The sequence below is a fragment of the Camelina sativa genome, chromosome 20, assembly GCF_030686135.1.
Source record: "Camelina sativa cultivar CO46 ecotype springtype chromosome 20, ASM3068613v1".
Lineage (NCBI taxonomy): Eukaryota > Viridiplantae > Streptophyta > Magnoliopsida > Brassicales > Brassicaceae > Camelina > Camelina sativa.
The window spans coordinates 2,327,232-2,349,412 of NC_141899.1; the positions used below are offsets into that span (position 1 = coordinate 2,327,232).

The 22,181-nt window shown below is 37.2% G+C and overlaps 7 protein-coding genes across 13 annotated transcripts; 5 read left to right on the top strand and 2 right to left on the bottom strand.

The window, feature by feature from the left end:
- Positions 1–1,024: 1,024 nt before the first annotated feature.
- Positions 1,025–3,621, top strand: LOC104768812 (mitochondrial fission protein ELM1). 6 transcript variants are annotated; one of them, XM_087504713.1, is made up of 11 exons: positions 1,025–1,282; positions 1,365–1,485; positions 1,632–1,692; positions 1,824–1,920; positions 2,076–2,214; positions 2,318–2,444; positions 2,538–2,650; positions 2,725–2,788; positions 2,859–2,952; positions 3,037–3,145; positions 3,254–3,621. In XM_087504713.1, exons 5-11 carry the CDS (start codon positions 2,203–2,205, stop codon positions 3,353–3,355), a joined length of 621 nt encoding a protein of 206 aa, XP_087360839.1. In that variant the 5' UTR covers positions 1,025–1,282; positions 1,365–1,485; positions 1,632–1,692; positions 1,824–1,920; positions 2,076–2,202; the 3' UTR covers positions 3,356–3,621. The 6 variants fall into 6 exon arrangements, 4 of the variants coding, with proteins under 4 accessions (XP_087360839.1, XP_010491170.2, XP_087360840.1 ...); XM_010492868.3 differs by having other exon boundaries at positions 1,026–1,282; positions 2,076–2,225; XR_015592670.1 differs by having other exon boundaries at positions 1,044–1,282; positions 2,076–2,225; positions 2,732–2,788.
- A 236-nt stretch (positions 3,622–3,857) lies between these two features.
- On the top strand, positions 3,858–4,981 carry LOC104768811 (casparian strip membrane protein 4-like). The gene is made up of 3 exons (XM_010492867.3): positions 3,858–4,268; positions 4,357–4,480; positions 4,569–4,981. Exons 1-3 carry the CDS (start codon positions 4,000–4,002, stop codon positions 4,782–4,784), a joined length of 609 nt encoding a protein of 202 aa, XP_010491169.1. The 5' UTR covers positions 3,858–3,999; the 3' UTR covers positions 4,785–4,981.
- Positions 4,982–5,056: 75 nt separating this feature from the next.
- LOC104768810 (small RNA-binding protein 11, chloroplastic) lies at positions 5,057–6,299 on the top strand. Its single transcript, XM_010492866.3, has 4 exons — positions 5,057–5,309; positions 5,639–5,707; positions 5,795–5,901; positions 6,001–6,299. The coding sequence occupies exons 1-4, from the start codon at positions 5,192–5,194 to the stop codon at positions 6,151–6,153; spliced, it is 447 nt and encodes a 148-aa protein (XP_010491168.1). The 5' UTR covers positions 5,057–5,191; the 3' UTR covers positions 6,154–6,299.
- LOC104768809 (uncharacterized) lies at positions 6,225–12,728 on the top strand. Its single transcript, XM_087504710.1, has 18 exons — positions 6,225–6,711; positions 6,928–7,393; positions 7,557–7,648; positions 7,906–8,070; positions 8,173–8,569; positions 8,967–9,085; positions 9,169–9,241; positions 9,321–9,547; positions 9,635–9,679; positions 9,840–9,915; positions 10,045–10,236; positions 10,425–10,528; positions 10,646–10,709; positions 10,913–11,062; positions 11,488–11,601; positions 11,782–11,952; positions 12,178–12,237; positions 12,319–12,728. The coding sequence occupies exons 1-18, from the start codon at positions 6,671–6,673 to the stop codon at positions 12,433–12,435; spliced, it is 2,673 nt and encodes an 890-aa protein (XP_087360836.1). The 5' UTR covers positions 6,225–6,670; the 3' UTR covers positions 12,436–12,728.
- On the bottom strand, positions 12,418–14,299 carry LOC104734625 (protein trichome birefringence-like 9). The gene is made up of 4 exons (XM_087504711.1): positions 13,861–14,299; positions 13,134–13,523; positions 12,897–13,055; positions 12,418–12,806 (listed from the first exon to the last, which is right to left on the bottom strand). Exons 1-4 carry the CDS (start codon positions 14,223–14,225, stop codon positions 12,479–12,481), a joined length of 1,242 nt encoding a protein of 413 aa, XP_087360837.1. The 5' UTR covers positions 14,226–14,299; the 3' UTR covers positions 12,418–12,478.
- Positions 14,300–15,275: 976 nt separating this feature from the next.
- LOC104768814 (uncharacterized) lies at positions 15,276–16,543 on the top strand. The gene is made up of 3 exons (XM_087506259.1): positions 15,276–15,499; positions 15,795–15,948; positions 16,182–16,543. The coding sequence occupies exons 1-3, from the start codon at positions 15,362–15,364 to the stop codon at positions 16,382–16,384; spliced, it is 495 nt and encodes a 164-aa protein (XP_087362385.1). The 5' UTR covers positions 15,276–15,361; the 3' UTR covers positions 16,385–16,543.
- Positions 16,544–18,758: 2,215 nt separating this feature from the next.
- On the bottom strand, positions 18,759–21,202 carry LOC104734629 (B3 domain-containing protein At5g06250-like). 2 transcript variants are annotated; one of them, XM_010454240.3, is made up of 3 exons: positions 20,365–21,202; positions 19,626–19,849; positions 18,759–19,037 (listed from the first exon to the last, which is right to left on the bottom strand). In XM_010454240.3, exons 1-3 carry the CDS (start codon positions 20,987–20,989, stop codon positions 19,011–19,013), a joined length of 876 nt encoding a protein of 291 aa, XP_010452542.2. In that variant the 5' UTR covers positions 20,990–21,202; the 3' UTR covers positions 18,759–19,010. The 2 variants fall into 2 exon arrangements, with proteins under 2 accessions (XP_010452542.2, XP_010452543.2); XM_010454241.3 differs by having other exon boundaries at positions 19,657–19,849; positions 20,365–21,076.
- Between the last annotated feature and the right edge of the window lie 979 nt (positions 21,203–22,181).

Below are 22,181 nucleotides of genomic sequence, written 5' to 3' on the forward strand. Positions count from 1 at the left end.
ACGATCCAAGGAGGGCGGAACGAGGACGACGCCGCCGGCCTCCTCTATCACTGTTTGCCACTTGATATATGTATGTTTTAGAATTTTGAATTTTTTCAGAGAGCTCATATCTATAAAACGATTTTTTTTGTTTTTTTTGGTCCAATCTATAAAACAATTTTTATGTTGTATTTTCAAACTATAATAATATAAAATATTCTATAACTTGTTATAAAAATAGCTACATATGCACCATTTTGATTTTGATATTTTTATAGAGTATTTGTAATTAATTATCAATAACGTTTTCTAAATATTACAAATTTAATTATAAATTGATAACATCTGAAAGTCTAATATTATTTTGTTAAAAATTTCTTAATTCATAATTTTTTAATTTAAAAAATTAAAATATATATATATCTATAAATTAATTATTACACTATAAAATAATAATTATTAATCATATATAAACTAATAATTATTATTAAATTATAGAGGTTTTACCGTATATGTGGAATTTTTTGGTAAAAATAGTATATGTGATTAGTTAGTGACAAAAAAACAATAGAGGAGTATGGTTTTTGAATTATGTAGTTTAGTGACTAAACCATTTAAAATGATAAAAAACAAAACTTTGTTCAAACTTCTAATAACACTCAAATAGTTTGACAAAACTGTTCAAATTTCCCATAGCATTTCAACTTTTTAAATAACAAATTTTTTAAAATATAACTAATTACAAAACCAACACACCCAACAAAATATATTATATATGAATTACTGTACAAAATGATCACACTAGTAACACAAAATTCTATATTACAAATCTACAAATTCACAACTTATTATATAAATCAATCTACCAATACTGCAATATCCCTCAAAAAATTACTAATGTATGTATGAAATTAGCTGAAGAAGGTTTTTAGATTATTATAAAATCTTTATAACTCATATATTAAACCAAGGCTAGTTTATCCCCTTTTATTTTCCGGTTCAAGTTGGTTTTTGGTTTATTCCGATTTCAATTTTGGTTTGGTCTAGTCAGTTGGATTTTGTCTCGGTCTTCTTCACTGAAGTTTCTCAGAGAAGAATCTCCGAATTCCTCGTCACTCAAACTGTTATGCGACGAACATCGTCACCGGAACTGGCCGCCACCGGTTTATCGGAGGATCAACAAGTAAGTGTTTGCGGCGCAGTGAAACGAGCTATTGTGATCGGAAACGGCTGCGCCGGCGCGGAGAATCAGTGCATCGGCCTTATTCGATCCTTAGGCCTCTTCGATCGTCACCTCTATTATGTAAGCTCCGATTCAAAACACTAATCTCTTTCTATAGGTGTGTCTGTATCCAGTTCTTAATGTTTTTCTCTCTGTTGTTCAGAGTGTCGATAGACCAAGAGGTGGAATCATTAGGTGCCTTCAATGGCTTCCGATCTCCATCTGCAAAAGAATTTATCGTTTTATCAGCAGTATTTGTGCCGGATTCTCCATTAACGCTACTGGTAGGACTTAAGTTTTTGTTGAATGCTACTGCGTTTCCCACTTTGAACATATAGTTTTCAAGTTGTTCTTTGTCATTCAATTTGAGTGAAACTAAGACCTAAGAAGAGATTTTTGGCAGTAACTTGTTTACTGAAAATTTCTGTAGGAATCACAGATGTGTTTGATGCAAAACAGATTGCTGCTTTGGCTCGTAATACGTTTGACAAGTATTGGTCTTTTTCTTATCAGTTTTTTCATCTGCTTGATTTGTTCTAAATGAAAACATGTTTATAGATGTGATCTTGAATCAGCACTGTGATTGAACATTTTATGATCACAAATTTTGGCGTTATTACAGGAATGGACCGTTGTTAGTGGTGGCATGTGGTAGTGATACTATATCTGTTGCAAGCTCCATAAGACGACTAGCTATGGAAAACGTCTTTGTTGTCCAGGTTAAGTTTGTTCCTTGAAAACCCCAATTTTCTATGGCCTTTTTGTTTTGTTGTGTATGATGGTTTTAGGCTTTTAGCAGATCTTTCCATTTGACTGATATCTGCAAATGCCAAATCTTGGCCTCATATTCATTGTTTTCTCGTTTTTTTTCCAGGTGCAACATCCAAGGTCGTGTCTCGAGAGATTTGATCTTGTGATCACACCTCGTCATGATTATTATTCTTTAACACCTGAAGGAAAGAGGCAGATTCCTTTCTTTCTCCGGCCATGGGTAACTCCACATGAACCTCCAGGTAGAAATGTGGTATGTGTCTTTTCTAATGTTCATCAAAAGGAATTTGATGGCAAGGAATTGTCATTAAGTTGCTGGTAACAAGCTTGAATTCTGAAATTCAGTTTCTCACTACCGGAGCTCTTCATAACGTCGACGCTTCTACACTGAGAAAGGCTACTATGGAATGGAAGGACGAGTTTGCTTCACTGTCAAAACCTTTGGTTGTAGTTAATATTGGAGGACCTACAAGTAAACATATTGTGCATCTTCATATTTTATATAGTCTATTGAGCTGTATTTTTATAACTGTGATTAAACTACTTTTTTGTTAATTTTCTGTAGGGAACTGTTTGTATGGTGTTGATCTTTCTAAGAAATTGTGTGGGATGCTTCAGAGTATTCTATGGAGCTGTGGAAGCCTAAAAATATCTTTCTCAAGAAGAACACCAAAGAAGGTACGTAAAAGTATCTGTAGAGTATAGAGATCGTGTGGACTGGATGGTCATCATAGTTACTCATATTTCTACAGGTTGCAGATATTATAACAGGAGAACTGAGCTCTAACTCTAAGGTCTACATTTGGGATGGAAAAGGTGAACGGATTTTGTTAATCCCAACTTATCCGTGGCAAAGTTTGATACTTTCTCGTCTTCCATTTCTCAGACCCTAATCCACATTTGGGACACCTTGCATTAGCCGATACTTTTATCATAACTGCTGACTCTATAAGTATGTTGAGCGAGGCATGTAGTACCGGGTATGTTCAAGACAACAACAACGACCTTTTCCTTTCTATTGTTCTGTCTTTGAGAATGATATTGAAATCTCATTCTCGACACAGGAAACCCGTTTATGTTGTGGGTGCTGAACAGTGTACATGGAAATTTTCTGACTTCCAGAACACTCTCCGTGAAAGAGGAGCTGTTCGACCTTTAACCGGAAAAGAAGATGTAACTCTAAGAACTCTACTCCAGTCTTTCGATTTATCTACATGTGAGACACTTCTCTTTTTCTTTGGTGAATCCTGACATGAGCTTCTATGGATTTTATATGACAAGATGCGTGAGAAGTGGAGCTACTCTCCTCTTAACGATAATGCAGAAGCTGCGAGGCGCGTGATTCAAGATCTGGCCAAGCGTGGCTGGAAATTTGAGAATTGAGACATGACCCTTCTTTCCCTCCACAAGTTTTCCAGAGTAACTGTTTTTTTTCCCATAGACTACAGTTATTATTTTTGGACTGGGAATTAGAGCTAGTTTTTAACAATTTCATCATCCGTGGAAGCTTAGTGCTCTAGTAGAACTCAAAGTCATATACTTAAGAGTTTGAACTACTAGCGATTGAATTTTGTTAGTTCTTTGGTTTGTCCCATTTGGATATATTTGATCTTATTGATTAGTTGGAATAAAGTTTTCGAACTTTTCTTTTTGGGTATATGATAATACATAATAATAATGAAATAGTCTTTATTACCCGAGGAGATGGGTGCACCACCAACTGATAAGAGTCTTGACTTTGGCATATATGATCTGCTGATCCAATTATTTTTATTATTTAATTACTTGTTGACTTTGTATAATTTTGTTGCCAACTCCACATCTTGGGGATAAGCAAAACAACAACTACTCTTTCTCAACTCCACTGATAATTTGATACTATTAACAAAGTCCACCACCAAAACCTAAACCCTATAAAAACCCAAGCCCGAATTCCATCACTTACACAACAGCAAGAGCATCCAGTACCATTCCCTCTCCAAACAAAATCCTTGAAGAAGACTTTTCAAAAGTCAAATAGAGAAGAAATGAAGAGTGACTCGATAGCCGTTGATGTACCAGCAGAGTCGAGCTCAGCCATCAAAGGCAAAGCTCCTCTCCTCGGTTTAGCCAAAGAACACACTGGCTCAGGAGGTTACAAGAGAGGTCTCTCCATTTTCGATTTCCTTCTCCGTTTAGCTGCCATTGTAGCTGCCTTAGCTGCTGCTGCCACAATGGGCACTAGTGATGAGACTCTCCCTTTCTTCACTCAATTTTTACAGTTCGAAGCTAGCTACGATGATCTTCCAACTTTCCAGTATGATACATATTGTTTTCTTCTTCTTCTTTCATCTTGTGACCCTTGTTTACTAAGTTATCTAACTTCCAATTCTCTCTCTGTTCAGATTCTTTGTGATTGCCATTGCAATAGTCGCAGCTTACCTTGTCCTGTCTCTTCCCTTCTCAGTCGTCACGATTGTTCGTCCTCTAGCCGTCGCTCCAAGACTCCTTTTGCTTGTTCTTGACACTGTACTCATCTTCCTCAATTCTTCAAACTCTTGACGCAATAATTATCTAGAGATTCAATAACTCTCTGTTTTCTTGTTGATATGTACAGGCTGCTCTGGCTCTGGACACAGCAGCTGCTTCCGCAGCGGCGGCTATAGTGTATTTGGCACACAATGGGAATACAAACACAAACTGGTTTCCAATCTGCCAACAGTTTGGAGATTTCTGTCAGAAAACGAGCGGAGCTGTCGTCTCTGCCTTTGCCTCTGTCACCTTTTTAGCCATCCTTGTCGTCATCTCTGGCGTCTCTCTCAAACAACCCTAGCTCCACAATAGAGATTCTTCTAACGAAAGAAGAAACATCCTGCGAAGGGTTTAGCTAGCATTTGTGTGAAATGTTTATATGGAAGAACCTTATATTTTGTATTTGTGTGAGATCTTGGAGAGTCTATATTGTGTTTTGTATTCATCTTTGAAAGGATTGAAAATTACTGGAAGTTAATTGTCACTTTTTATTTTCTACATGACAATGTGCAGAGTTGTGCACCCAAAGTTATCAACAACAACAACCTTCAAGTTATTCACACACTCAATAATATCAACGAAACAAAAAATAAAGAAACAACCCTTTTATTTCTCTAATATGGACCGGGCCAGGCCCAGATTACCCGATCCACAACGTGCTTTATTCGTGGACACTTTCCAACAGTCCTCTCGCGACATATCAGTTCAATGGCGGCTCTCGCAAGGATCGGTGGCCGGTACCTGAAATCCGCTGGCTTAATTAACTCCTCCGCCTCGTGTTTCTTCACTCAACGCCGTGGAGTCGCCTCGAAGGTCTTTGTTGGAGGTAAACTCTTATATTTCTGTTCCGGTTCGATTAATCCAAAATCAAATTGATTTTTGTAGGTTAAGTAACCATTCCTTCTCAAAAGTGTCTAAATGATGTTCTAAGTCCGCTCTCCTTCAACGAGCTTACTAGTTCATGTGAACTGTGATATTCTTTTTGTGTTCACATTTTGGTTTCGAGCCTCTCTAGTTTGTAAGCAAATCGAGTATTAGGCCTGATGTATTCTATTTTTCTGATGATTTTGAAATGGCACTTTCTTGGTGAGTGATTGTGAAGTGACAGTCTCCAATAATGTTTTATCTCTGAACTATATACAATCCTGTTTCCAGGTTTATCGTTTTACACTACTGAACAAGGATTATCTGAGGAATTTTCAAAATGTGGCCAAGTTGTTGAAGGTAATATATATACTTATTGATACAGAATACATTCATATACTTTTTTATCCGCTTTTTCTATCTGAGAGTTTTTGCTTCTGTCTACAGCTCAAATTGTAATGGACAGAGTCTCTGATAGATCTAAAGGTTTCGGTTTTGTGACGTTTGCTTCGGAAGATGAAGCTCAGAAAGCTATGATGGAGTTTAACGGACAGGTAAATATAATAATGGTGTATCTATCTCTTAATGCTTTTCACTTTGTTTTAACTATTTTATCTTGATGGTAACAAAAAAGAATTTTTTTGCTTTGATAGCAATTACACGGCCGTGTGATATTTGTGGACTACGCAAAACCGAAGCAAAGTATTGGTGGTGGTGGTGGTGGCTTTCCAATAGCTAGAGGACCGCCTGATGAGCCAGTGGTAGTAGTAGCTGCTACAACAACTGAAACATCTAAAAGCGACTAACAGAACCGAAAATACTGATAATGATGCTTAAATCTTTTATTTATAGTGTTTTTGGATTCTACTTGTGATATGATGAGCAAGCATCATTCAGTATTAGCTTTACTCTTGCTTCTTTATGATCATCTCTGAATCCATTTCCTTCAGTAGATAATTGCGTGGGGTTAAAGCATAAGTAAAATTTATGATTACCGGAAAAAAATACTTTTTTAGTAAAGAAGGTCGAATGATAATCTTACGGTGAGAAGCAGAGAAGGTACATACACGTGGCATGAAATAACAAATGGATATAAATTGAAAATAGAGAAGTCCGTTCGTTTGAGTGAATTGTGAGAGCTCCACGTCTACCGGATAAAGATCCTCCTCCTGCCACGTCATCATCTCCTTCTCCCTCCCCTCTCCCCCTCAGCCTTGAGAGAGCATCATCTGCGATTTTTTCCGTTTCTTCTTCTTCTCAAACCAAAATTAGTAGAATATTATATTACCCAAGCTGATTTTGTGTGTAAAGCTTTCATGGTAGATGGCAGTTAAGCTACATCGGCCGGGTCTTGTATCCTCAAGGTAAACCAATTTACCTCACATTTCTGGAATCTTCGATTTTATTTTCCGCCCTAGCTGATTTTTTGTGTATACGAGTCTTGGTGGTGGTAGAGATTGATTAGGTCGCTTCTTGGTTCAAAACTTCAAAGTCGAGGAATATAAAGAGATATTGAGCTGAGCTTTCTCCATTACACTCTTTTGATTTATTTTAATCTTTTTTTGTGTGCCTATTTGTAGCTCTTCTTCAAACCCTTGTCTATCTCGGATGTCCATTGGAACCTTTATATCCTGCAGAAGAGTGGTTCAATTTGATTGCTTGTACCGGGGAAATCCAAGGAGCCGATTGTTTTTGACGTATGATGTTCTTGAAAGTAAGAAGTTCATTCTTCATAGGAGATTGTTTGGGAACAAGAAGATGAGTTCACGGAGGCCGTTTCTCCTTGCATCTGCTGAAGACGGTGTGGCTGTTAATGGTAACTCACAGTCGAGATCCAGCGATGATGTTGAGGAGATGAGGGCTAAACTCAGTGGATCGTTGAAAGATGAATACACCTGTGGTGAACTCATTCAGTCTTTACATGATGCTGCCAGAACTTTTGAGCTGGCTCTTAAAGATAAGATTTCCTCTTCTAGGTTACCTTGGTTTTCAGCTGCCTGGCTCGGAGTTGATAAAAATGCTTGGGTTAAGACGTTCTCTTATCAGGTCTCTTACCATTTTTTAGTTTACCATGATTAGGAAACTTTGTTTACAATCAGGGCCAGAACAAAAATGTTCTCTTTCCGTTGTGCGTTTGGCTTGCACTAAGTATTTTGTGTCATAATTTTAGCTGAAATAGCTAAATTCATCTTCTGTTCGTCATTCTCAGGCGTCCGTGTATTGCTTACTACAAGCTGCAAATGAGGTTTCATCTAGAGGAAACAATAGAGACGATGATCTTAATGTCTTTGTGCAGAGGAGGTACTGCACAACTTACTTTAAGTTCTAGGAACTATGGCATGCTGCGTTACTGGATTGTCAACATTTTTGTTGTGTTCTTAATCTAGTAGAATTTTTGGTTCTTGTCTTGGAAAGAGAATGCAACTGAGTATTGATTTGACATTTAACATTTATTGCCTTTCACCAACTTTGAAAGTTTTCTGAAACTCACCTGCTCTCTAATTATAATCCTATTTTGCTGCATCATACTTCTTAATTTAAATAATCACATCATGCAGTTTATCACGCCAAGCTGCTCCTCTTGATAGTATGATGCGGGATAAACTATCATCTAGTCATCCTGAAGCCAATGAGTGGTTTTGGTCTGAGCAAGTTCCTTCGGTGGTCACATCTTTTGTGAATTGTTTTGAGGGGGACCAACGATTTGTTTCTGCTACCTCTGTGTATGTGATTTCTTTTGACTTTCTTCATATTTGTACATTCTGTAAAACAGTCATTTCCTGTGAGATTTTTGGAAAGTGACGATCCTCTATGGTTTGTTTCAGCTATGTCAAAGGCAAATCCTCCTCAGCTGCAAGCAATGAGTTTGAGGTGTCACTTCTCATGCTTGTGCTGAATTGCATCGCAGCAGTCACAAAACTTGGCCCGACAAAACTTTCGTGCCCGCCCTTCTTTTCTATGATTCCAGATACTACAGGGAGATTGATGGACAAATTTGTTGACTTTGTTCCACTCCCTCAGGCCTATCATTCAATGAAAAGCCTCGGTCTACGCAGAGAGTTTCTTGTTCATTTTGGACCTCGGGCAGCGGCATGCAGAGTAAAAAGTGACTGCTGTACAGATGAGGTTGTTTTCTGGGTTGATCTTATACAAAATCAACTGCTGAGGGCTATCGATCGGGAGAAAATATGGTCAAGGTTAACAACGTCTGAAAGTATCGAGGTAATGAATAGAATGCAGAAAATTATATCTGAGCAGCTTTTAAATTCTCTGCAGTATGGATGTGAGCTTGTTTTAGTATTTGAGAAGATTTAAGAATTATGTGCAAGGATTCATTTGGGACAGCCAATTCCATGTTGAATTTATTGGAATATCATTTGCTGTACCTTTTCTTATAAGTACAGCTTAGAATATAAGAACATAGCTGAAACAGTTTGCAAACTTAAGTACACTATCTACTATCTAGGATCTTCATAAAGTGGCACTTATCGAAACAGAAATCTGATTTTTTTTTTTCTTTAATTTTTTAACTCGTAGAATGTTGATTGTTGAATATGGTTGTACAATTGCTTGTAAATATCTTGCGAGTTTATGCGGACCTGTTGGTGATGCCTTGCAGGTCTTGGAAAGAGATTTAGCTATTTTTGGATTCTTCATTGCCTTAGGCAGGAGCACCCAGTCTTTTTTAGCTGCAAATGGTTTTAATTCGCTGGAGAATCCTGTGGAAGACCTTGTTAGGTGACTCATTGATTTTCTTTTGTTTGCTTGCCATACTCCTTTGATACAGCCTATCACTTAAACTCGCTATCTTCTTTATTCAGGCACTTCATTGGAGGAAGTCTCCTACAATATCCTCAGCTTTCAGCCATCAGTTCTTATCAGTTGTATGTAGAGGTAGGCATAAGTCATACCATCACTTGTGACAGATTCTTTTAACCATTTTGAAATCTTATCATGGAACTTTATAGCGTAGGTTGTCTGTGAAGAACTAGATTGGATTCCCTTCTATCCAATCAGAAAGGACTCCCAGCCAGCCGAACAATCACATGGGCATAAAAGCAGACCACAAGGGCCACCTAACTATGATGCTCTTCCTCAGATATTGAATGTTTGCTCTTATTGGCTACAGAGCTTTATTAAGTACAGCAAATGGCCTGAGAATCCTTCTAATGTCAAGGCAGCTAAATTCTTATCCAAGGGGTATCTAATAACATGTTTATATTATAAATTGGATAAAACAAAGAAGTAGTTGGTGATTATATTGATTTTCATTCTCAATTTTTTTAGGCACAACAAGTTAATCCAGTGCAAGGAAGAACTGGGAATATCTAGGTAGGATAATTAAGAGTGGTAAATCGTGTAGGCAGAATAACCTACATATCCATCTCTGTGCACCTTACATTTTTGTATCCTTTGTTATAGACCATAGCATACCTTTTTAATTAACGATCAAGTAATTTAGCTGTGTGCGATTGGTTAATGTGTGATCCAGTTTGGCGGTAGCAGAAGCGGGTTTTATTGACATGAGTGCATCGCCAACTGATAGAGAGTCAAACTCATTTGATAAGGTTTGTATTCTATGAATTAGTTGTGAAAACCACTTCACTTTTCTGGACACTGTTTGAATCCAGTTTTTGGGCTAAGAATTCTGTTGACTATCAGATGTTCTATAGATACTAACAACATTTATTTCTCAGGCTCTAGAGAGTGTAGATGAAGCTCTGGTGAGACTGGAGAGCTTGCTACAGAAGTTGCATGCATCAAGTTCATCTTCTGGAAAGGAACAAATAAAAGCCGCATGCTCTGACCTAGAAAAAATAAGGAAGCTTAAGAAAGAGGCTGAATTTTTAGAGGCGTCTTTCAGAGCCAAAGCAGCTTCCCTGCAAGAGGTTTTCAGTTGTTATTACAGTTTTTTCCTTTGATACTGATATTTTAGTGCTAACGCTTTGGTTTGGTACTGTCCACAGCTCACCATCCTCGATGGGTGCTTATATAATATGAGAATCAATGAATTGCAGAATGCATTTGGTTTTCTTAAACGTCTGTGGAAAACTAAAATCTCATATGGTTCATACAGGATGGTGGTGATAGTGACTCTCAGGAGTACTCGGAGGAACAAAGCCAATATGCAAAAGGAAAAGACTCCAAAAATTCAATAAATTCTGTAGATCAAGGCACAAGGTATATTGTTTGTTCTGATAGTTAATTATTCCTTCGGTGTTTTTGAGGTATAAACGTAGGGTCCTCTTTGTTTTCCTCTGGCTGTGGAATTTAATTTATTGTTTTGCGCATTGGTAGGGATCGTGGATTCTGGGGGTTCTTTGAGCGCAATCCAAGAAATAAGCCTAGCCGCGAGTCATCGGTATGCTTCATTTTATCATATGTTTTATAAGCATGTCTCTGATCTTAGAGTATTGGGGATATTTCTGCTTAGCACTCTGCGTTTTTCAGTCAGTTACTATGTATTCATAATTGGTTTCACCCAGTGAAGAGATGCTATGTTTAATTCAACCATTGTCAATTTGTAGTATGGTGAGAGGTTTCAATATTTTTTACAATATGCAGGCAGATGAATATTTTGAGAAATCCAAAGAAAATGTAAATAGTGTGGATTCCAAACCCAATGAGATCTATCGGTTCGAACTTCTACGGAGTGAACTAATAGAGCTGGAGAAGCGTGTCCAAGGAAGTACAGATGAGTCGGTAAACGAAGAGGTTAGTAATTATTTCGAACATAGTGGAGTAGTAGTCAGACGCTGCTGCAAGATGTTTGATTTGTTTTTTTTACACACATAGTAAATATTTTAAAATGTCAGTTTCTGTAATAACTTATAAACGGAGGTTGTCCATGGTCTTGTGAGATCTAAACTGATCCTATCTTTAAAACGGTGGTTTTCTTACTCCTTTTTCTCTATTTCAGTCATATTGCCATCAAGTTCGTGGACAAATTAGTGCAATGATTTTTGTGCTCTGTTCTTTCTTTCATGGGTTTAGTTTTCAACATGGTAGCAGACGATCAACTCGTAACACATTGTTATTTGCGTTTATGTTTCAGATGATCAACTTACTCTACGTTAGTTGAAATATTGTTATCTCTGATATGGTTCACGAGTACAAGCTCTCATCTCTATGTTCTGCAGGGAAGAACCTCTGAAGATCCTCGTAGTAGTATGAAAGGTGTGCAATTCGTACAGAGCTCAAAGAAAGAAAACGTCATTGAGAAAACTCTTGACCAAATTAAAGAAACCAGTACGGTATGAATGTCATTCGAAGCCTCATGCTATATGTATCTTCGGTTTCATTGAGCATATTAGCATTTTCTGATCAGCCTTCCTTCAATATTTTCCTACTTCATGAGTTAGTTACTAACAGTGCACTTTACCTACTTCATGAGTTAGTTACTAACAGTGCACTTTACCCGGATATTCTGACAGGACGTATGGCAAGGTACTCAGCTTCTTGCGTTTGATTCAGCTGCTGCTATGGAACTCCTTAGGAGGTCTGTGGTAGGAGATGAATTAACAGAGAAAGAAAAGAAAGCCCTACGCAGAACCATGACTGACTTAGCATCAGTTGTTCCCATTGGTGTTCTTATGCTTCTTCCTGTGAGTAAAAACTAACCTTATCAATTTTCCCAATATCATATTTCCAATCCCATTGGTTGTTCATCCTCGTAAATCGTTTCTGTTCACTACAACTTTATACTGATCTATATTGATGGTTGCTTTTGGTGCAAAGTCCCGTAACACCAATCAATTACATTTACCATTAACATTTACAATGGGTCTGAGTCTATGAACTAATCTAATGTTTATGCTTATGTATCACAGGTCACAGCAGTTGGTCACGCGGCTATGCTTGCAGCAATACAGAGATATGTGCCAGGCTTGGTAATGCTTTTTGTGTATCTGCTTCTGTACATTTCTTCCATCTCTTCGATCAAGTTGATAAAAAAATATGTTTTTGTTCAGATACCTTCGACCTACGGAGCTGAAAGGTTGAACCTGTTGAGACAGCTTGAGAAGGTCAAGCAAATGCAAACAAATGAAACAGAGCCTGAAGAAGGCATCGATGAAACAGAATCATGACTAGATAAAGAAACAGAGAAAAACCACTTTATACCTCAAAAGTTCACTTTGTTCTATAGTTCATTGACAAGAGTTGTGCATAGAGAATCTCATTCCATGTGTCAGGCACACCGGGTAGGCACCAATGGCTGCAGTCTTGAGGAGCATCAACAGGAGTGCCTTGCTCTCGATACCGAGAAGGATGACCATCTTTCCTGAACTCTGTCAGATATGTAATGTTCAGAAATTTAACCTTAATATGTCGATATCTCATTTCTTCAATTACTTTATAGATATATTCGTTGTGGCTCGCATCAGGTTCCATCTTTCTTTTATCAGTCTCGGGTTCCATCTCTGTATCACATAGACCACCCAAATTCCAAGTCCCATTTCTGCAACCACCAAGGATTCTTTACTTTTAAAACCCTGGTCTCTAAATACCATTATATAACAACGTGTGTCGTCTTATTTTATATCCTGACCTATAGTGCACAGGAGAGTAACTTCTGAAGAAGACATGACTCTTGTGTGGATCAAGTCTCTTTAAGACCCATGACTTCCATGTCTTCAAAGACTTCCCAAATGCCTCCATTACTCCCATTGTCTTATTCACTTTCCTTCCCTCCTCAAAATAGCATCCTCTGTACAAAAAAAACCAAACGCAGTTAAGGAGGAGAAATGTCGAATCCTGATCATAGAAGCTGTGGGATTGCTCATACGTCAACACAGTTTTCTCTTCGTTCCACCAGTGCCCTGTGTTGAAGACCAGAACATCTGACCCGACCCATTTTTTTGATTGCCAGTTGAATTCGTCTACTCTCACTGTGGTTTTGATCTCTTTCGGTGATTTATCCGGTGGCCGACCAATCACGACAAGAAACGGTGTTCTGTGATACTCAACAGTGAGGTTTTGCTGAGGGAACCGCATCGAGAGGAAGCCCTTGTGTTTGGTTATGGGGTTCCCATTTTCTTCGTAGATTTCAGATTTATTAGGTATTGCTTGTGAGAGCATGCACATTAGAGACTCCCACTGGTTTCTTCCGATGGAATCTCCGACGAACACTATCCTCCCATTCCTACTCCTCTCCAGAAAGTCACTTGCGTTAAATCTAATCATTTAATGGCCAAACAAAAAAAAGTGATCATTTAGTTAGTCACAGATACTAAAACAAGGTTTCAAGTCTTTTATTAGGAATCTTTAAAATTGACCCTACTACAAGAAACCAAAAAAAAAAAATTGCGAACTGAGGTATATCTACGAGACGAAAGCTTTCTTTTGTTAAAAGAAAGTGAATCAAACCCTAATCTCTAGTGTTCAATTAAGTTGCAACTCCAACGCCTTTGCAATGGAATCAATATAACTTAAAGTGTAAGCAAGAAATACATATTCGAGTTTATATAAGAAAAAAGTAGACTATATAACGATGACGTGACACAATGTATTACCGGGGAAGATTGCAGCCGTGTGGTTGCCATCGCCACTGGAGGTAACCATAATCTTTTCTTCCATTCTTGCGACAACGAAAACCAGAATCAAGAAAGCGACACTCTTCTCCATACAATAATCCGTTAACAGATGATGACGATGTTGTTCGACGAACCCATCTTCCATTAGAGTAATCGCACTCCTTTGTCAGTGTTTGAGACAACGAAAACGACGACAACAAACCGAAACGAAGAGAGGGCAAGACGTCGACGATGAAGCTCGAGAATATGAGGAGAGTCAGTAGAAAGAGGCTGACGTAGAGATGTTTCTTGATCTTGAAGAGATACGAGAATGAGCAGAGAGAGAAGAGTTGATGATGATCCATGTTGTGTGTGATCTCTTTGAACAAGTCTTTCTCTTTTTCTGTAAACGAGAGAGACGTCAAACTAAGGCTATGACTAATATATATTCGTTACTTAATGTTTCTTAAATTATAAAACAAATCAAATTGGGAAACGAATAAAGCCAAAAGAATTACTCAATTAATTAGTATGTAATTATGTACATCAATATCATGGTGGAAGCTTCCTTGACCCCACGTTCGACTTCACATCTTCCGGATTGTGATTAACGACGACGTCACGTCTAACTAATGTTCACAAAAATATTATTATTACCATCAGATAGATCATATATAGATGGTAATGTTTTTTTTTAAATAGGTTTTCTACGTTGACAAGAAAAAAAAGGACTTTCAACAATATCAACAACAAAGAAAGAAGCAGAAAACAAGTTACGTTTTCTTACGCTAGATTTATCTTTAAATTTATAAATTTTGGCATTTTTTACATATCAAAATGGAAATTGTATTATAAATTACGGATGAGAGAAAACAATACTACAAGTTAGAAAATGAGCGTGTTTTTGTGGCTATCGGTGTCCGTGTCAGTTATGTGAATTTGTTTGTTGGTTTGTTTGTCGAACGTGTTGAAAACGTGTGATCAAGCAGCTAGCTACACCTTTGTTTTTGCTACAAGTGTGTTTAGCAATCATTATAGAATCATAATAATGGGCTACAAATATACTACTAATTATATAGTTTGGTACTCATTCATTTGGTAGAGGCAATGATTTTGACCAAATTATATATCATATTCAAAAATCAAAACTAATGCTCTTTGAAAGTGAATTCTTATCCAATTAGTAGATCATAATGTTTAACAAAAATGGAAGAGTTTAATTTGGAACTTCTTGGGTTCTTTCGATGTTACGATCTCTATAGTGTTCCAAGTTATACCTTTAGTTGGCAACCGGCCAATCGGTTGATTTTTGCTAAAAAATTATGATTGCTAAACCGAGAATAAAATTAATCATAACCAGAGTAAACCGAATCGTAAACCAAACCAAATCGTTTAAGCCCGTCTCGAATAGATAAACCGGCGAAGCTGAGTTAAGTGAGTGAGTCGTTGAGCTGCGATCGGCGACGGTCTCTTCTCCGGAGGGAAAAAAAGAAAGTGAAAGATGAAGTTGAAGGTTGTGTACCGTAAGGTCTCCGATTACATCCGTTACGATCTCAAAGAAATCGTCTTACCTTCATCACTCCCCGATCCTCCTCACGTCGTTAAACGCCGCAAATTGACTTGGCACGAGCGATACCTCGTGAGCTTCCTTCACTCTCCCTTCCTCTTTTTCCTTTGAAATTTCCGGTAGTTTATATATTCTTCGAGCTCATTGTGGTTTTAGAGTGAATGAATCCTTCGATTAGATCCTTAAATCAGCAGAGTTTTGATTTCATTGTGTATATTTTGGAAAATAAAGATAACAAATTGTGAGATTTCTCTTGTTTGAGTAAAAAGGTTCATCCTTTCTTATAAATGATCTTTTGGTTCCCTTATATATGAAATTGATCTAATGCTAAACCACTCTGGGTGAACTATTTTGTGTTTGTTATAAGGTGTTGAAGGAAGCTTCAAGGCTTTATGCTGCAAGCTGGGTTCGAGATATAGGTCCTGAACTTCGTCCAAATGATTACAAGAAGCAAGGAGACGCTGAACCTAAAAAACAAGCCAAGGAGACTGAGAATGAGCCCTCTGTTTTGGAAGATCTTGGTAAGAACTGCTTTTATGCTATATTGCCTACCTTCATTGTCTCTGACTTGTATTCAAAATAAAATGATCGAAGTTGGTACTGAGGGTCATTCCAAATTGTTATCTGGCTTTGCAAATTACAAGTATTGAGAAGTGGACTACTTATCCTCATGTGTCACAAGAGTTTTGTTATTGATATTGAGAAGTCTTTGTCCCTACTAAAGTTTACTATTCGCTTATTGTCTTTTATACAGCGGTGGCTGCAAGAGGTGGGATGGAGACTCTAAGGCCTGCTTTACATCGCCTGTACATGACTCGAGCTTCTCATTATAAAGATGCTCTTTCAAGCTTTGTAAAAGGTTACCATGAGGGCTTGCAGCAAGTTATGCAGAATAAAGCAGAGTCTGAAGCCCCTGCAAATGAAGCTGACAAATCTAAAAAACCACCTGACCTTTAGTTAGCTGCAAAAGCAGGATTTATTTATGTGAAATGCGAGTATGTATGTAGCTAGATCGTGGGTTCTTTGATGGTGTACCACTACAAAGATTTCTATCAACTACATAGTCTTTAATGCACAATGTAGCCTATTTTTGAAGCAGCTTCTAGAAAACAAAAACATCTACACATGTTCTTCGTAGATTTAAGTTCCAGAAAGTTTTGTGATAAACCTATTTGTGATGGGTTTGATCCCCTTTACAGCGCTTATTCAGATTTCATTTCTCCAGGACTTTTACTGAACACAAGCTAGCTCACTGCAGGGTGATGAGTGTTTGAACCTGCTGAAACAATAGTAAGCAACTCTGTGTTATAGATGTCTCCTGTTTTTTTTTCCGAGGAAAGACTTTCAATTTTGTTTGGTATTTTCTCCACACCCTTGTTTCTACCCATGGTAAAAGCATTGTTAGTGGATTTTTAATATATGCTATCTGTAACAGTCTTCCATAATGCTGTTGCAGAAAAAGTTGGCTGGCCCCTAGAAGTTGTTAAAAAAGCATAGATATCAGATATATTTCAGGGGAAAAGCTGATCAGTCGATTCAGAACTGTACTTTAAGTCTTGTTATGATCAAGACTTTATTGCAGGACAAACCCTTAATGCAGGAGGAGGCCACTGAGCATCTTAACTATAGCCAAAAGCTTCAAAGACTAGTGATAATGGCACATGGCCGAGGGTCCCTCTCCCACTTGCAGAGCCACTAAACCATTGAGCGGAGATCAATTAGCTTCAAGTCAACAAGTAAGTATCTTTTCTGAATCTTCATGGGCCCTTAGAAAATTTCACCTGTGGCTTAGTAAGATGGAAACAAAAGTAGCTTAAAAACGCATTTTGCATTAGGTGTTGATTATCAACCTATGCTGTCAAGTCCAAAAATGCGCCTGCCTTAAAAAGATCAGCACTTGCTACTGCACTCAAAACTGGAACATGTGCACATACAACCCGAACATTTGTAGGTAGTGACTGGTCATGATAAGGTTGTATTGTTTCCATCTCTGTTATGCAAACTTTCTGTCCAATCAAGATATAGCTTTCCTACTTTGGTGCCTTACACAGATAGTTTCGACAGCTTCTTTTTGACAAAGCATCCACTTGAATGATTGTAGAATGAAAATTTGCCTTTCTATGACTCATAAGTCATAACCAAGCTATAGCCGCCTCACTACCAACAGTTTCTGAGCAATGGATTCTCCTAACTTAAAGCAGCCTTGGGACTAGAGTCCCTTGCCTGAGTGACTAGAATCTCTTTTCTATAGAGGGAGAGGAATGTGTAACATAAAAGAGTTAAAGCCTATGTGTTGATTAGAGAGTTAGCTAAAGTCGACAATTAGAGTAAGTAGAGAAATTAGCAGACTTGTTGAGCATGGAGTAAGCCTTTGAGTAAAGATGGTACTCAAGAGTTGAGGATTCTCTCGAACAGTTCCTTGGTTTTAAGTCTGTAAGTGGATATGTTGCAGTAGTATATCAGAAAAGCTGGTTCAAAACCATGAGATTATGACTGTAAAAGCCATGTTTAAAGGATTTTCAAAGAGAGATATATAAAATGATGAAGAAACAATGTATCTGTTAAAGGAGATCATGGGATCATAAACACAAATCTCTTTTTGGAAGCACATGGAGGTGGATGGATGGATAACTGATCCAATGATTGATTCTTTTTTTTTTTCTTTTAAATGAGAGATAAAAATGTTGATAGAGCACTAAAAGAAGCAGTACATGAACAGACAATCGCTTTCAACAGATGATTCACTGTTCATCGGACCTTAGTACATGAAAATAAGAAAAAACAGGTTCATGTAGGACTCTTATTTTTTTATCTCTCTCTTTTTATTTGTTTGTCAAAATTTGTAGACTCCCAGTCTTTCAAGAGATAAAATTACAATATATTATATACGTGCAGCAGGTGACTTGATTGATCTGATTTGAATTGAACTATGCCTTTACATTTTTGGTTTCTCTCCCAAAACTGCACTAGTTTTACAATAGCCATTATTGTTCCACCAATGAATAAAAGAAGTGAAACTATCAAAAACTTGTGTAGTAAAAATGGGTAAAAAGCATGACTATATAGTAAACTCCACAACAATAAACATCATTTGATTGTCCCTACTTTTTTGTTTCTATAAATAATCTCAACAATTTCCAATCTCATCTTTCACCAAAACAATTTAAAAAAAAAAAAAAAAAGATCATCATGACTTCACAAGTACAACTACACATAATGCATTGTATATGTGAATACATCATCATCATCATCATCATCATCATCAATGGGAGAAGATATTTGCTCTTCTTCTCTGACTTTTTTGGACATATAGGAAAAAAAAAAAAAAGACTTTGTCCTCAAATTCAGCGATTTTTTTTTGCCTTTTCCAAATTAGTTACATACAGTACGGAAGCTAATTGAGATATTTATTAAAATTTGCATACAACTTTTTTTTTTCCAGAAAATTTGGCCTGTGTGGCTTACAAAGTCTGGTCCCATAGAAAAAAAAAAAAAAACCTTTTTAGTCGATTCCGAAAATGTTGTTGTCACTTCTTTGGATCTCTCTCATCCTCGTCTTTGTCTATCTCTCTCAGCTCCTTCTTCATCGTTCCCCCGTGAAAGCTATATTCTGTTTTATTTGTTCTCATTATCATTATTTCATGATAAAACACACATGTCACACTACTAGTCTGTAATGTAACATCCACAATCATACTCAAATCTGGTAGGTATTATACAAAAAAACATCAATTTCGTACACATTTCCTTATTCATGTTCATGGTTAGAAACAACATTGCGGCGCCAGTAAAAGCAACAGTGATTATGGAGACTAACATATGTATATATATATACTTAATAATTAGATTAAAACTAAACTATATTGTAATACAGTACTAAATGAAAGTGGGCTCTCTCAGACAAATCAAAAAGTCACTTAAACAAAAGTGGCCATGTGCCACTGCTTAAAAAACAAAGCTCTAGTCTCTCTCTTAACAGATTCCTGATTCCTCTTTCATTATAGTATTAATATTAATCTCTCCTAATCAATCTCGTATATTTTAATTATATTTTCAACTGTCTCGTCTCGAGAAACAGCGTCATCCATCTGTTTTTATATTATCATCATAATACTATAGTGTATATATGATGATGTAATGTTAATGTACCTAAGAATGAATCATGTTATAGGGTAAAAAAAAAAATAGTTAAAATTACCATGTTATGAGGATGAGAGTAATAGTAATACATGTTTTGGCCGTAGTAACCGTCGGGTGATTCAACTGCGGCGGCGGCTGCAACGGAATCATCTCCGTCGTTCTCATCCATTTGACACTCCAAATTCACCCCAAAAAGTCTCAACGTCCTTGAGCTCCCTCCGGCGACGGCGGAAGACGAAGGTGTGGAGTGAGTCTCCTCTGCTGCCGTTCCTACGGCGGCTCCTGTAAATCACCGACACGTGCGCTTCGTTTAAATTAATCGTATGAAAACAAAAAAAAGTACACAACTGAACAAAAAGCACGTTTGTCCCAGGGGATTGGACGGTCTTTCTCACGCGCTATTACATGCGCGTGTATAGCTAAGCTATATTATACTATCAGTTACAGCTTGGAGAAATCAAAGTAATCGATCGAGGTCTTTCTTTTTTATATGGAGTAGTATTAAGGGAAGAGAAAAACAAAATTTTAATTAATTAGCTGTATAATACTACTAAGTACTTACTAGAATGTTACACTTATCTCAGGTAGTTGTTAATACTAAAATATCATTAACGTATATTATTAGCTATCAAGAAAGAAAAAAAAATCTATATTTTGGTGTAATGTTTTAGTCTCCCCGACAGCATTTTATAGTCGATACTCTTGAACATGATTAACATACACAAAATAAAATGAGAAACTAATTTACTTTATATAAAAAAAGAGAAAGGTAAAATGGTAAAAAAAAAAATAGATACCGTAGTGGGAATACTCTGAGTGAGAAGGAGGATTAGAGTAATTAGTAGAGGCGTGGTGGACTTGACGATAAGAAGGAGCTGCCATAGAACTGGCGGAGTTAGTAGCTGGAGCGGAGGAGGAGGAGGAGCCTTGGCCACGTCTGCGCCAGCCAATGAAGAGTCTCCGTATATCAGAACGGTGTCGTTGGAAGAAAACGACGTCGCCTGGATCGAGCTGTTTGTCTTTGACGAATCTGCTCCATCCTTTAGTCAAGACGTAGCTCTGACTGCTGTTCCAGTAAGAGTACCTGAACCTCCATGACTTACCCATCTCGTCTTCGAAGCTTAGAAGCATCCCTTTCTCCGACGATGATGAAGTGTCAGAAGCACCAGAGGAGACGACGACGGCATTGAGAGGGAAGTATTTCTCCGCGTGCTGTTTTGGTATGACGAGGCGGTTGAGTTTCCCGACGTCGCTTGGTGTGAGAGACTTCTCAAAGAGTGACTCCTTTAGGTCATCGTTCAGCCACGTGGCGGTGGTAGTTGCCTCCGATGTGTCGGTGGTTTGGCGGTGTTGTTGCTGCTGCTGCTGTTGCTGCCACAAGAGAGTGTGGTGGTGGTCTGTGGAGTAATGGTTGACTGACATTTTTCTAGGAGATAGAAAGCGAAAGAGATAGAGAGTATAGAGAAGAGAGATAGATGGTTAGGTGAAAGAGAGAGGTGGGTACTCGTAGTACTAATATAGTATGATACGAAGGAGAGAGATGAAAAAACAAAACAATTGGGTGTTTTTTTTCGAAGGTTAAAAAAAAAAAAACTGACGTGAAAACATTGGCAAAAAACTATTTGAGAGAGCAACACACGACAACCAGAAGACTTTTCTTTCTTTTAAGGTTTTGCGTGATGTTTTATCTTTTTCCATCATTATTACTTTCTTGCTACTTCTTGCAGTCCGTATTCTTATATGGATTTACTATTTCCTTTTTTTTTATTCTATTTGTCTACATAATATTTATGTAATGTATGTTCGGTGAATGTTCTTGAATACATTGGATTCCACGACTTGATAGTATGATGATACTTAAGTTTTATATAAAGGTTTATAATAGGTACGTAGCTAGAGATATGTTAATTAAAAATCTCTTATGTATAATTTCCTTAGGAGTTATCAGTTATGAAAAGGTTATATTCTCAGGTGAGATTGGTGATTAGGAGGAAATTCTAGACAAGAAAGAAAAACCAAAAAGATTTATTTAAAAGTAAAAGTTAGGCTACACGAAATCCCAAAGAATCAACCTATTTAGAGCTAGAAGGATCTGACCATTTTGAAAAGAAAACGCAATTATTGAGAGTTCAATTTTTTTTTTTTTTTTTTTGATGTCATTTCTTAGTAGCATCCTGAAAATAAATTATGTTCTTTGCGTGCCTCTCGAAATGTTACCAAAAGAAGAAAAACAAAGATATGGTCCTTGTTATCTCGACGCAATTAATAGACAGCATATATATTCATACACATTTTATTCGTAAAAGTTAGACGTAATTCACAGTCAACTGCGATAAATGATACGTATAGTTAGGCCGAGTTCGATGTTCGATGCACTAACGTTAGCATTCGTCATCAGTGTTAGTTTCAGGTTCTTAAAAAGCCTTTTCATTGGTAAGTAAAGTTATATCTATTTTGGGGTTGACGATCACAATCAAAGTTTGGCATTAGCATACATTTTATTGCAGCATCATTTTTAGTATTAACGGATATTGTTATAAAAATTACATTAAAAACAAATATAAAGGATATATAATAATCCAATACTTGCCAACTGATAAAGAATATATACATT

Coding starts and splice junctions, on each gene's coding strand:
- LOC104768812 (XM_010492868.3), top strand. CDS start 1,106: ATGCGACGAACATCGTCACCGGAACTGGCCGCCACCGGTTTATCGGAG. Junction 1,283..1,364: donor TCGATCGTCACCTCTATTAT/GTAAGCTCCGAT, acceptor TCTGTTGTTCAG/AGTGTCGATAGACCAAGAGG. Junction 2,651..2,724: donor CAAGAAGAACACCAAAGAAG/GTACGTAAAAGT, acceptor ATATTTCTACAG/GTTGCAGATATTATAACAGG.
- LOC104768811 (XM_010492867.3), top strand. CDS start 4,000: ATGAAGAGTGACTCGATAGCCGTTGATGTACCAGCAGAGTCGAGCTCA. Junction 4,269..4,356: donor GATGATCTTCCAACTTTCCA/GTATGATACATA, acceptor CTCTCTGTTCAG/ATTCTTTGTGATTGCCATTG. Junction 4,481..4,568: donor TTTTGCTTGTTCTTGACACT/GTACTCATCTTC, acceptor TGATATGTACAG/GCTGCTCTGGCTCTGGACAC.
- LOC104768810 (XM_010492866.3), top strand. CDS start 5,192: ATGGCGGCTCTCGCAAGGATCGGTGGCCGGTACCTGAAATCCGCTGGC. Junction 5,310..5,638: donor CTCGAAGGTCTTTGTTGGAG/GTAAACTCTTAT, acceptor TCCTGTTTCCAG/GTTTATCGTTTTACACTACT. Junction 5,708..5,794: donor ATGTGGCCAAGTTGTTGAAG/GTAATATATATA, acceptor TTCTGTCTACAG/CTCAAATTGTAATGGACAGA.
- LOC104768809 (XM_087504710.1), top strand. CDS start 6,671: ATGGCAGTTAAGCTACATCGGCCGGGTCTTGTATCCTCAAG. Junction 8,071..8,172: donor TTTGTTTCTGCTACCTCTGT/GTATGTGATTTC, acceptor GGTTTGTTTCAG/CTATGTCAAAGGCAAATCCT. Junction 9,680..9,839: donor GAAGAACTGGGAATATCTAG/GTAGGATAATTA, acceptor TGTGTGATCCAG/TTTGGCGGTAGCAGAAGCGG.
- LOC104734625 (XM_087504711.1), bottom strand. CDS start 14,225: ATGGATCATCATCAACTCTTCTCTCTCTGCTCATTCTCGTATCTCTTC. Junction 13,524..13,860: donor CACGGCTGCAATCTTCCCCG/GTAATACATTGT, acceptor TTAAATGATTAG/ATTTAACGCAAGTGACTTTC. Junction 13,056..13,133: donor GAAGAGAAAACTGTGTTGAC/GTATGAGCAATC, acceptor TTTTTTGTACAG/AGGATGCTATTTTGAGGAGG.
- LOC104768814 (XM_087506259.1), top strand. CDS start 15,362: ATGAAGTTGAAGGTTGTGTACCGTAAGGTCTCCGATTACATCCGTTAC. Junction 15,500..15,794: donor CTTGGCACGAGCGATACCTC/GTGAGCTTCCTT, acceptor GTTTGTTATAAG/GTGTTGAAGGAAGCTTCAAG. Junction 15,949..16,181: donor CTCTGTTTTGGAAGATCTTG/GTAAGAACTGCT, acceptor TCTTTTATACAG/CGGTGGCTGCAAGAGGTGGG.
- LOC104734629 (XM_010454240.3), bottom strand. CDS start 20,989: ATGTCAGTCAACCATTACTCCACAGACCACCACCACACTCTCTTGTGG. Junction 19,850..20,364: donor CTCAGAGTATTCCCACTACG/GTATCTATTTTT, acceptor GGTGATTTACAG/GAGCCGCCGTAGGAACGGCA. Junction 19,038..19,625: donor ACTCTCATCCTCATAACATG/GTAATTTTAACT, acceptor CAAATAAAACAG/AATATAGCTTTCACGGGGGA.